At 41.6% G+C, this 12,234-nt stretch overlaps 2 protein-coding genes across 2 annotated transcripts; both read left to right on the forward strand.

Moving 5' to 3' along the window:
• Nucleotides 1-142: 142 nt before the first annotated feature.
• On the forward strand, nt 143-3,629 carry LOC121615280 (WD repeat-containing protein 82-like). Its single transcript, XM_041949568.1, has 9 exons — nt 143-514; nt 764-864; nt 990-1,056; nt 1,523-1,622; nt 2,091-2,207; nt 2,309-2,464; nt 2,574-2,643; nt 2,720-2,862; nt 2,956-3,629. The coding sequence occupies exons 1-9, from the start codon at nt 354-356 to the stop codon at nt 2,986-2,988; spliced, it is 948 nt and encodes a 315-aa protein (XP_041805502.1). The 5' UTR covers nt 143-353; the 3' UTR covers nt 2,989-3,629.
• Nucleotides 3,630-6,062: 2,433 nt separating this feature from the next.
• Nucleotides 6,063-10,760, forward strand: LOC121615294 (twinfilin-2-like). Its single transcript, XM_041949593.1, has 9 exons — nt 6,063-6,087; nt 6,891-6,968; nt 7,051-7,229; nt 8,100-8,195; nt 8,282-8,386; nt 8,732-8,857; nt 9,028-9,178; nt 10,119-10,240; nt 10,412-10,760. The coding sequence occupies exons 1-9, from the start codon at nt 6,063-6,065 to the stop codon at nt 10,577-10,579; spliced, it is 1,050 nt and encodes a 349-aa protein (XP_041805527.1). The 3' UTR covers nt 10,580-10,760.
• The last annotated feature ends 1,474 nt before the right edge of the window (nt 10,761-12,234 follow it).

The following is a 12,234-nucleotide window of genomic DNA, read 5'->3' on the forward strand; positions in this document are numbered from 1 at the left end:
TGCTCGATCCTAACTCCGGTACTGTCCGGTCCGCTGAAGCCACTGAATGTAATAATGATTAGAAATCACCGCCCACCTGGTAGACAAACTAAAAAAAACGAGTGTACCGTCGTTGCTCGTATGTCCCTCTGTGCTTGCCTGTTGTAAATAAACCACAGCTTTAGCTGTAATTGTCGTTTTTCTGTAAACGTGAGCATTTATTTATCAGCAGGGGACTTAAAAGATACTGCTCATGCATTGCTCGATCAAATGGCTCACAGGCTTCAATAAACCAGACACAGGGAACCGATGAGAGGGCAACCTTTTAGTTTTACATTGTATGTTTTTTGTATGAAAAACAATTCGCTGCCGACATGAAGATCACAGACAGCGTGTTACGAAGTTTCAGGGTTGCCAGAACATATCAGCTAAATTCCCAGAAAGTCAACTGTGTGGACTTCAGCCCAAATGGTGAAAATGCAGTATCAAGCAGCGACGACGACTGCATTGTGCTCTATGACATCCAGGAAGGAAAGTAAGTGGCCACTAATGTAACACTGAAAAGCAAGTAATAACTGTTTAATTATCTTTATGACTGCATGCATTTATGCACATTATATATGCAAATAATCATAAATAAACTGTTAAAATATCTTTGCATGAATTGATCTATATGAGAGTGTTTTTGGAAGAAACTGTGTGGACCTTGGCGCTGCTGCATGTTCACTGTGGTTCATCAGGTGATCAAGTGATTGACAGGTTGAAGTATTCTGTCCTGTCTTAGACCTAAAGGGACCCTGTACAGCAAGAAGTATGGAGTAGACCTCATCCGCTACACACATGGAGACACGCAGACGGTGGTCTACAGCTCCAACAAGCTGGATGGTAATAACTCAGTGCAGGCAGTCAGCTGTCAGCTAAAAAACCCAAACGAGATATCAAATATCATTTAGATACATGCATCATAAGCAGTTTTTGAAAGGAAAATATAGTTTTTTTGTGTTTTGTAGATACCATCAGATACCTGTCACTCGCTGACAACAAGTACATCAGGTATTTCCCAGGTCACACTGCAAGGTGAGTAAAAGCACCCGGGTGTAGTGGGCATAAACCTTAAAAGTGGACTATTTCCTCACAAGAAGCTACAATGAGAAAATAATTTTCACGACCCTTGTCAGGCGCTCGCTGGATGGAGAGCACTTCAAGCCCATCTGCCCTTTAATCCAATCAAATGAGGCAGCTGCAACTTGCTTTTTATTACGCTGAAAATGGTCTTACAAAAGTACATTTTTAGATTCTCTTTATCTTTAAAGTAAGTCATGTGTCCTAATCCATCCATTATCTATACCTGATGTTATCCTAATATGCTGATAAAAAATATGGGAAGAATTCCATTCACATTTACACTCAGTGTTCTACAAATAAACAAAGAAAGTTGTATCTTCTTGTCTTATTTTACCTCGTCTAAACAGGTGACTTATTCCTTAATGGTTCAAGTTAATTTGTTTTCTCTGTGATTATTTTTGCATTGTTTTCTTCTCAGAGTTATTGCTCTCTCCATGTCACCAGTGGATGATACGTTTATCTCAGGTTCGCTGGATAAGACGATCCGGATCTGGGACTTGCGCTCTCCAGACTGTCAAGTGAGTAGTCTGTGAAGCGGCTGAAAAACAACACTTCGTCTGGTATGTGTAGGCAGTTACTCAAATGTGTAATTATAGCTGCTGCTGCTACAACTGTTAGCACGTTAGATCAGGACTTTCCACATTACTGCACATCAAGGTATCAGTAGTTACCAAACCCCTTTTTCATACACATTTGTCCTGTGGCCACTGGGTGGCCCCAGACCTGCTTTAGGAGCCACTGCTACACTTGGCTCTTCCCTCTCAGATGTAAAACTGGACCAGCACACAGTAGCTAAAACACAATATTGTAAAATCTTATCATATAAACAAGGACTGAATGGAAGGAGAGAGATTAATATGAGCAATGCTTGACACAAACACCAGTTATTAATTAGGAAGGTTGAACTATGGTGGTAAAGTCCAGACTTCCTGTGGCAGCATCTCATTCTTATGCTTTGGATTTATTTGTGTGTTTTTGTGTTTCAGGGTTTGACTAATCCACTGGGGAAACCTGTATGTTCCTTTGACCCTGATGGGCTGATATTTGCTGCAGGCGTAGAATCACAAGCCATCAAATTATATGACCTTCGTGCTTTTGATAAGGTGTGTTAGTAGTTTGCAGGAATAGGCTTGTATGCTTTAGGGAGTCAACCTTCATACACCTGCGCTATTGTTTTCTCTGTTTTCTCTGTTACGCTGAAAAGGGTCCCTTTGCCTCCTTTGAGACAAGGTTCAGTCGTGTCTGTGACTGGACTGGACTTAAGTTCAGTAACGATGGGAAACAGATTCTCATATCCACCAATGGAGGGATGATTCGTGTCCTGAATGCTTTCAATGGATCGGTGATGCACACTTTCTCTGTAAGAGACACACACATTGCCAAAATTCCACCAAATTACATGTCCTTGTATATTAGTACGATTGCTTTTGAGTAGCTGAAGGTGTTTCCTGTGTATGCTGATTTTTAAGGGCTACAACAACAGTAAAGGTATCTCCTTGGAGGCCTGCTTCACGCCGGACTCGCAGTTTGTCATGATTGGTGAGTGAAAACACCTCTGTTTTATATTTTGGTTTCTTCCTGTAAGATCTGGGTTGAAATGTGCCTTGTTGTACAGGCTCAGAGGACGGGAGAGTCCATGTTTGGAGCACTGAGAGTGGGATGAAGGTGGCTGTGCTGGACGGGAAACATCCAGGACCTATCAACACTCTGCAGTTTAACCCCAGATACATGACCTTTGCTAGCGCCTGCACCAACATGGTGAGATCAGACATATCGCATCAATATCTCATGTACGGTAGCTGCTGCTGGACAAACTGAGTGCTCATTCCTAGTTTCTTCTTCTCTCAACAGACATTTTGGCTCCCGTGTGTTGATGACTTGTAGAGGGACGTTACCAGAGGGAGTCCTCATTGTAAAACACATCACAATCATGCAGCGATGTAGGATGCCTGGATACCTTTGGGTCTCGGCCTGATAGGAACCTCGTGGAACTAATATTTTATAGGGGAAAAAATGTTTTTTATAGACTTTATGTAAAACATTTTACCTGCAGTGTTTTTAAACTTTTAAAACGGTTGATGCAGCTGTGACAAAATGTGACATACCTCCTGTTAAAATGATTTTTTTTTTGTTCAAAACACAATTCAGGTACATTACATTCCGTTAATATTTTTAGCCTGTACCTTGATATTTCATGTATAATGTAACTGATTATCAGTGTTTTTAGGGTGCTTTCACACCTAACCTGTTTGGTTCATTTAAACTAACACTGATGTGTTTGTCCTGTTGGTGCGGTTCATTTGGGCTGGTGTGACAATGGTTAACCAAACCATGGTGTGAACAAAACAACCGGACCGAGATCAATTGAAAAGGTGGGTCTCAGTCCGCTTTCAAGCAGACTCGACTCTGGTGCTGAACAAACCAACCAGTCTGGTTTTAGCACAATTTCAAAAATTAAACTACTAATAAATCTATCTGCAGATCATGAAATCTGTATATATATATATATATATGTGTGTGTGTGTGTGTGTGTGTGTGTGTGTGTGTGTGTGTGTGTGTGTGTATGTATATATGTATATGTATGTATAAATATGTGTATACATATATGTATATATGTATTTATGTATATACATATACACACACACACACATATATATATATATATCACCTAGGTTACCATGTAACCACAGCAACAATTTTGCATGTCAGTGCAGGTATTTTTCCTGATTAATAGGTGTTAAAAGCTGTTAAAAGTGCTGTACTTTTTGAGTTCATGTGTGTGACAGTGATCCCACAGTATTAAGCCCTGAGTCATTACTGTACAAGATGCCTCCTTTTCGTCCCGTCTCTACTTGTCTGTCATTATTTATAACATATGGTCAATTTAAGTTTAGTAATACTAACAATGCTAATGATCAGTTATTTCTTTGTGACACCAAAGAAAATAAATATGCACATCAGAAGTGCTGCACAAACTTCATTTCACATGAGGGTCCTGATGATGCAGGATGACATTAACGAGTTACCAGTCATTCTGTGTAACTTCATGTTAGTCATCTTGGTTTGGTTGTAAAAACTCAGTGTGAACAGGAACTGGACCAGAAGTAAAATGCAACAATGTATCATTTTTTTTGCTCGTGGTCCAGCCCAAATGAATCCATCTGCAGGTGTGAAATCACCCTTAACTGTGTCAATATTTTAGAATAAACTGTTTTTAGATGAAAATAAGAGCTACTGTTGTTGTTGGGTTTTTTTGTTTGTTTGTTTGTTTTTACCTTTTTTGAGATCCTGAACTTTTATCATGCATGGGATAAATCTTCATATGGATCACAGGGCCTTTAACTAATGCTTATTTTCATTATTGGTTAATCTTTTTATCATTATATTTTATCATCATGGTGAAAAATGTGAATCGCAAACCTAAAAGCCATTTAGTTTACTATCACATAAAACAAGAAAACAAGAAAAGCAGAAAATCCTCACAATTATCAAAATACTTTGAACTTAATTTTCTCTCAGTTGACTAATGGACTGATTGTTTCATCTTCATGCCATATCAATAAATGTGTATATTGTATATTGTACATAAAAGTGGATATGAACAGGTGCAGCCATAAACACAGTGAATGATACAGAGCCTTTATAGATGTGTCTTTTATAGATAATTAGAGGATTAGTGTATCAGTGGTTCTCACAATGATGCTGACAGGAGCTCACTTAACAGATGCAAACAGAAGTCCACTCAGTCATTAAACTAATCTGTGAACACACACGCCAGCGTGACAGAAAGGCAGGCAGTTTTAATCAAATTGATGAATGGGTGTTTGTCTTTTTTCTGTGCACATAAAGTGTGTCTTCCTGAAGTAGAGGAGGGTGGGAGGGTTCTGTTGAATAATGTATACATGCTTGGGTTGTGTACTCACCACAGAGTGAATAATGGATGATCCCATCACAGGTAACCTCACAGGCGCACACTTATCTTTCTCTCACCTACCTCTGCCTGTGCGTGTGCACCAGAGATGTGTGGAAGGCGAGACTAAGAAGCGAGGGCTGATAGTTGAAGCATTTGGCACTCGCATCGTTACCAGCTTAACACTTTTTTCACCCTCACTCACTCCCCCCACTACTGTCCACACCGTACTGATGAGTTAGTTTTTGTTGCCAGTAATGAATCCATTAGTACTGTCTGACTGTGCAGCAGCCCTCTCTTCCAGTGTACACACAAGGCATTTGGTGCTCTTCGCCTCACACTCTTGGGTAAAAGGTGTTTATATCTTTACATAAGAAACCTCACATTCTCAAGTTTCTATAGCATCCAGCCATACCTCCCCTATTCTCGCCTTTTCATTAACTATTTAAGGTAACTTTGCCGATCAAAATACAGGAAAGGTACTGACCACACATACATCACCCCCCTCGTTCTTGGTCCGTTGAACAATGTTGAAATGAAGCGGTCAGATTCTTGCTTGGTGTCACATTTCTGTGACCAGGCGGCTGGAATTTGAGATCATGCCTGAGTTGATCGGCCACTCCATGTGAATGAGTGATAAAATGTTGTTACATGTGGCGCCCTGACAGCATGTCAGGATTTCGGCACAGCCTGGTTTCCCCCTCGCGCACAGTCCAGTACAGGACAGTGTGTGACCTGGGAGAGGCTCCCCCACCGAGACTTTTAAAGTTGTGGTCATTGATACGCAAAGAGTTTTAGATCAGTGGTTAGGGTGGCATATCCCCTGACAGCCACGTTATTACTCATCAGCCACAGTTCCGCAGATTGTATTTCAAGTGTTAGGAATCTCCCGAGTCACCCTCGAGGCGTTTATGTCACTGGTGCGCGTGGGTCCATCTGTCTGCCATCATTGTAGAGGCAGCCTACCTGCTGAGCAAGAAGAGCGAGGACACAGAGACCTGGACCTGGTCCTTCTTGCATGAGAGGAGTGTGAAGCGACTGCCAAAAGATGTCACACCAAACTGGAATTAATGGTAAGTTCCTTTTTTACAGGAAAATTAAACTTTCTTGAAACAGGCTGTTTTTGTGTATTAATCTAGTTGTCTTCAAATTCAGTTTAAGCGCTTATTTAACTTTCTTTTTAGCTTTTGAGCTGCTCCATTGCATGCTGTGCATCCTCACAATCTCACTGATAAAGTTCTCTGATTTGCTCAAAAAAAGGACTTTTAAGATCATCTCAAAGTGGTCCCTCGTGGATATAAACAATTGTGGACTAGGCTTCACATCTATTAAACTGTAATCCTGTTTATGGCTGATTCACAGTTTAAACGTCTGCTTTCTGTGCTGTCATGCCATCAATCATGATATTTAACACCTACAGGCCTTTATGCAAAGTTTAAGAGCTGTATATGTGTGTTATGGCATTTGGTAATTGGAGCGTAGGGGGACGGGTTGGCAGAAGAGCACCTCTCTCACCTTTCTCACCTGATCTTACATCATTTATGAGGCAGCTGTGTTTGGTAACCATGGTGAGAGAGAAGGAGGGAGTGCAAGAAATAGCTGAATCCAGTTTTCAGTACCAAACTGCCATTCACGGGTTTGAAGATTGGGGAAGAGTGCAGTTGTCGTATCCCTGTGATTCAAATTTCTCAGTGGCTCTTTGGTGCCTATGTCCCCTGTCTGAGTCACTTTAGGTGATGGCGTGACTATCTGGCAGTGGATCAAATTTTCTCCCTGAAGTGAAGGCTCAGGTTCTTACCTACCCAAGTCTGTCTCACTTGCTTTCAACCCCCCATCCTCAGTTTTGACTTGTCTGCCTTATATCTGGTTACTTCAGCAACATCTGAGCTGAGAGAGTTTCTGGCCCGAGCAAGGGGAGGTGCCATCAGAATAATGAAGATAGTCATCAGAAATGGTAAACATGACTTGTTTCTTAAATTCAAAAGATTTGACAAAAGACAGGTTTCGGCTGACTTGATGCATGTTCTTGTCTGCAGAGGAGTTGGTGCTAGATTGGTACAGAGAGCCAGCACAGAGCTGGGACAAGGATTACGATCAGTTCCTGCTTCCTCTGCTCATGCCTCAGGAACCCTGCTACATCCTCTACCGTCTGGACTCCCAGAATGCACAGGGATACGAGTGGATCTTCTTCGCCTGGTCACCTGACCAATCACCAGTATGTCTGGAGCGGCTGTGTCAGTCGGCCATGAGTCTAGTCATGCAAAGTCCGCAGCCAAAATTATTTCATTTAAAATAAAACAAAACCTAACACTTTGCTATGAAGTAAAAGGAAATTATCAGCAGGAGCCCATGAAAAAAAAACCTTTCTGCAAAACTACGATAAAAGCTAAACTTAGGTTGCATTTTAAAGTGATTTTTTATGTGCAAAAAAAAAAAAAATCTAAATACAGGTTTAGGCTTAGACTGTTAAAAAACAGCAAAAATAACCACAATTAATATATAAATTTCAATAAAGGCTTTAGGATTTATTGTTTATGTTATATTACATAACACTATAATTTAACATGTTGAACATACATGTTCTTTAGTTACATCATTCCACTTTTAAATAACAATTCCTGCTGAAATTTACTAACACAGATTAGAAACTGCATAAAAATTCATCATGTTTTAAGACACATAAAAATACAAATTTATTTAAAGGTCAAAGGTCAAGGTGCTCGATGAAAAGTCCCATCTCAGTGAGTTGCACAATGGATACTGGAGCACGATTCAAGCTCGTTGTAATGTCACAAAATCATTTTTTTGCACATGCGTGCTCAACTCAGATTTAAGCTGAGCACAGAGGCACTTTCCCTCTTCAGCAGATGAATGTGAAAACACACTGCACATACATCACTCTGCACAGTGAAGCTCAAACATCTGCTTGAACTAACAGCAAGCAAAACACATCTCTTTAAAAACTGCCAAACCCTCACTGAACACAACACACACAAAATGCTGAAACCAAATTTGAATCTATAGAAACCATAATAACCACAGTAAATATTCATTCCCTCCTCCTGTCTGCCATGGCACCCATTAGGTGAGGCAGAAGATGGTGTACGCAGCCACGAGAGCCACGCTGAAGAAAGAGTTTGGAGGAGGTCACATTAAAGATGAAGTGTTTGGCACAGTCGAGGTTAGTGGAATCCCTCCGGCCTGACGACTGATCAGTGAATGTTCATCTCCCGGTGATTCAGTGCCACCCCTTTGCGTGCTTTGCAGGACGACCTGTGCTTCCAGGGATACCTGCGACACATGTCCTCCTGCTGCTCCCCGGCTCCCCTCACAGCAGCTGAGCAGGAATTACAACGAATTAAAGTCACAGAGGTGAAGTTTAAACAATGCAAACTGTCTGAATATCACATGAACTGCTACTTAATGTGTTTCGTACATCATGCGTGCTCATCTGGTATGCTTCTGCTTTTTCTCATGCAGGATAAGGTTGTATGGGTACGTAGGTTTTCTTCCTAATACAAATCCAAATGTGTGTGCATGAGGAAGAGAGAGGAAAACAGATTGTAAAACTGTCCCTTATGTCTGCAGGATGAACGTAGACGAATTGGGACTCCAACAGCACGAGCGAGGGTTTGTTACAATCTGCTTGGCGTTTCATTTTCTGCCATGTGTTGGGACGTATCAGCACTGAGATTTCTATGTGTTTCTATCCTGCAGGTTACAATGGAGTTTGGCTTAGACAAAAGGGCACAGACTCTTCAAGGTCTTGCGTTCCCGTTACAAGAAGAGGCCAAACGAGCTCTGCAGCAACTCAAGCAGAGACGCATCAACTACATACAGCTGGTGAGCCCGGACAGATAAGCTTTATCAACAACATGTAACATATTGCCTGTAAACACAAACATACTGTCAGGATCTATTTTGGAACAAACTGTGTGTCAGTGTTTGTGAGTAAATTGACCGTGCGTTACTTGACTACTGAACAAAGCGTGTTTGTGTGCATTGCGCTGCAGAGGTTGGATGTAGAGAAAGAGACCATTGAGCTGGTTCACACCAAACCTACGGAGACCCAGGAGCTTCCATACAGGATTCCCACGGACTCCCCCAGATACCACTTCTTCATCTTCAAACACTCCCACCAGGGCCAGTTGCAGGAGGCGCTGGGTCAGTACACACTCTCACTGTTATTTAGCTTTCTATTTTCAAGAGACCGGAGGCAGCTTCACGAGTATTACACAGAACCTCCCACTGCATGAGCTCCTTGTCAAGTGACACCATGTGAAGTCCCAACCCCAAGCATAAACCTGCACTAATCAGGATTTTTCCATATACTAACAGTGAATCAAAAGGCTATGTTTAACATGAAATGCACTGCTTGTAGGGAACCCACGGAAATTTCTACACGCAGTTTCGCCTCAGCTGTGGAGCGGTTTAGCATCGTTCAGCACTGAGATTACGCTTAGCTTTACTGTTTCAGTTCGCTCTCGCTGCTCATCAGGCTCATCACCACCAGCAGAACGCGTCTGTTCACACTGTACACGACCTGCTCAGCACCAAACAGCTGACAGACAAAGTTAGCGACTAGCTGGTGAACATAGTGGAGCATTTAACGGCTAAAGAGCCAGATATTTCCCTCAGGAGTTGGTGGACAACAAAAGAGAGCTACAAAGAGAGTGAATATTGCACTTACATTCATTGCATGGCCTGGAACAAAACTCAAAATGAATGATAATGTTGCTCCAGGTCTACAATGGAGAGTAATTAGAAAACAATATTTATACACATCAGGTGACAATATGTCAATGTTGTGCTTTTAGCTCATTCCACTGCCCCCAAGTGGCTGACTAGTTTTCAAGTACTTCCATTCCTATTTGATTAAGTTAAATGTTAGCATCTCTACTTCTGTACTGGACATTCTAGTACTCTGTCCAGCCCTGCTGTTGTGTCTCGCCCAGATTGGAGTGACTGTGAGTTTTAGCATTTATTCATCCATTTGTGTGTGATGGTTTAAAGAGCTGTAACAGCAGAGCTGATTGTTAGATCTGATCCAGTGAAGCGGCAAAAATCAACCGCTTAAAGGCATCGACTTCATTATGTCTTCCAGTGTTCATATATTCGATGCCTGGGTACACCTGCAGTATCAAAGAACGGATGTTGTATTCCAGCTGTAAGAACAGGCTACTGGATGAGGTGGAGCGAGACTATCAGCTGGAGGTCACCAAAAAGGTACAGGTCCCCCCCAAAATCACCCACAAACAAACCAGCAAACAGACACAATCTGTATTATTTCAATGGAGAGATCAACGGGAAACAAGGTCACCACTGATTATCTATCTAATGAATGTTTTAGCAGCCATTAATCTGTGTATTATTCTGTGTGTGTGTGTGTGTGTGTAGATGGAGATAGACAGCGGCGACGGCCTGACAGAAGACTTCCTGTATGAGGAGGTCCATCCGATGGAGCACACCTTAAAGCAGGCTTTTGCCAAGCCCCGCGGACCAGGAGGGAAGAGGGGCAACAAACGCCTCATCAAGGGTGCAGGGGAGAACGGGGAAGAAAGTTAGACATCGTACACACACACACTAGACAAACACAAGCACACAAGCAAACAACACGATATCTATTATTTGACTTGTTATTTGACTGTTTAGCTTCTAGCCATTTCCTCTATCTTCTAATGGACATAGACTTCACACTGAAAACAGGACAAAATAGATCCACCCTGAAGCAGAATTCATGTGTATTTTCCTCCAGTCAAAGATGTGAGCAAGAGCACTGTTTTGTAATCTGAGTCTAACCAGGTTTATTGAAATTAATTTAGATTTCATCGTACATGAAGACATGTTAAAGTGTCAGTATTTTGAGGTCTATTTTGAAGTTTTCGTTACTCCTAAAACCTGTTTATCCACTCTCATGTCAGTCATTACAAACAAGTGTGCAGCCAGACCTTTTTCAAGCCCACAAAACTTTATTTTCAATGATCTGAAACTTTCCAGAGGAACCAAGTGCATGAGGAAATTTGTGTGAAATGATGCACAAAAGAATATAGAAATGATATGAAATGTCTGCTTTAGGGTGGATTATCCTTTATATTGCCCAGGTAAAGGACTATGCTGTACCCATGGTTCCACTCTTAACCACATGCAAATTCATCCACGTCACATTTACAGTTGCCTTTGCTTCCATCAGTCACCTGAGCATGGTTTGACTGGACTCAAATGGAGGCTGTTGTTTTACATGGTCCTACAATAAAATATTTTCTTTACTTACTAGCATTTATGTCATCATTCCTCTCTCTCTCTCTCTCTGACTGTGTGTGTGTGTGTGTGATATCCTATAGTCCTGCAGGCCAGCAGCAGCAGCAGGGATCACAGCTCAGCAGTAGAGGTCAATTTGTTGTGTGTGTGTTTCCGGGAAGGCGCTCTACTCAGAAGCCTTCAGCCATGCGGTTCTGCAGCTTTCATACCTCACGGGAAAGACGGTTGATGTGAACATATTTTCTTGGAAACGCAGTTCAGAGCTGAATGGCAGCTTTCAAGTGGTCATTATCTTTGTAAAGGGGAACTGGGCCTGGGTGATGATGAACCTTGACTTTTAAAGACACACTGACTCCTGCCATGAGCCAGCTCAGATAAATTCCAGGAAAACAAGTCAACCATTTGCACCACACAGGTAATTTTCTTCATGATAAAATAACAAGAAATAACCAATGGCTGAAAGGGTGTTGTTCAATGCATGATGAAGAGTCTGGAGAGACAGATTTAGTAAGGGAATAAACCGAGTGATTGGATATTCTTATATCAGTGTTTTACTGTATAATATGAAGCAAATTATACTCATTAAGTGCATGTGTGCACTGAAAGTAACCTATAGGTGTAAAGTCAGAAGTTATGGCGTCATGCTGAAACCATACAAGCGTTACATAACAGGTTACAGATATGTTGGGGTTGAAAGGCGGCATTTCTATTGCACGCAAATGCAGCATTAAACACATTACAGTGGCATCAAGATAGCAAGAGATAACGCACATTACCGGAAGTACTGCTGCTCCCCTTCAACATAAAAGGTTGAGCACTGATCGTGGGAAGAACAACAGGTGATGGAGGACACCAAGCAACAAAGCGATATTGGACACACCACAATCGGACACATAGGCCGTCTCTGCGTGCAATATTAAATGGAAAAATAATGCAGTATGGAATAAACAAACCATTTGACT

This window comes from Chelmon rostratus, chromosome 2, assembly GCF_017976325.1.
Source record: "Chelmon rostratus isolate fCheRos1 chromosome 2, fCheRos1.pri, whole genome shotgun sequence".
NCBI lineage: Eukaryota > Metazoa > Chordata > Actinopteri > Chaetodontiformes > Chaetodontidae > Chelmon > Chelmon rostratus.

Excerpts from the sequence above, each read along its gene's own strand:
- LOC121615280 (XM_041949568.1), top strand. The coding sequence starts at position 354 with ATGAAGATCACAGACAGCGTGTTACGAAGTTTCAGGGTTGCCAGAACA. Across the intron at positions 2,465-2,573 it reads CGGTGATGCACACTTTCTCT|GGCTACAACAACAGTAAAGG; the intron begins GTAAGAGACACA and ends CTGATTTTTAAG. Across the intron at positions 2,644-2,719 it reads CTCGCAGTTTGTCATGATTG|GCTCAGAGGACGGGAGAGTC; the intron begins GTGAGTGAAAAC and ends CTTGTTGTACAG.
- LOC121615294 (XM_041949593.1), top strand. The coding sequence starts at position 6,063 with ATGTCACACCAAACTGGAATTAATG. Across the intron at positions 6,969-7,050 it reads GAAGATAGTCATCAGAAATG|AGGAGTTGGTGCTAGATTGG; the intron begins GTAAACATGACT and ends TCTTGTCTGCAG. Across the intron at positions 8,858-9,027 it reads GCATCAACTACATACAGCTG|AGGTTGGATGTAGAGAAAGA; the intron begins GTGAGCCCGGAC and ends ATTGCGCTGCAG.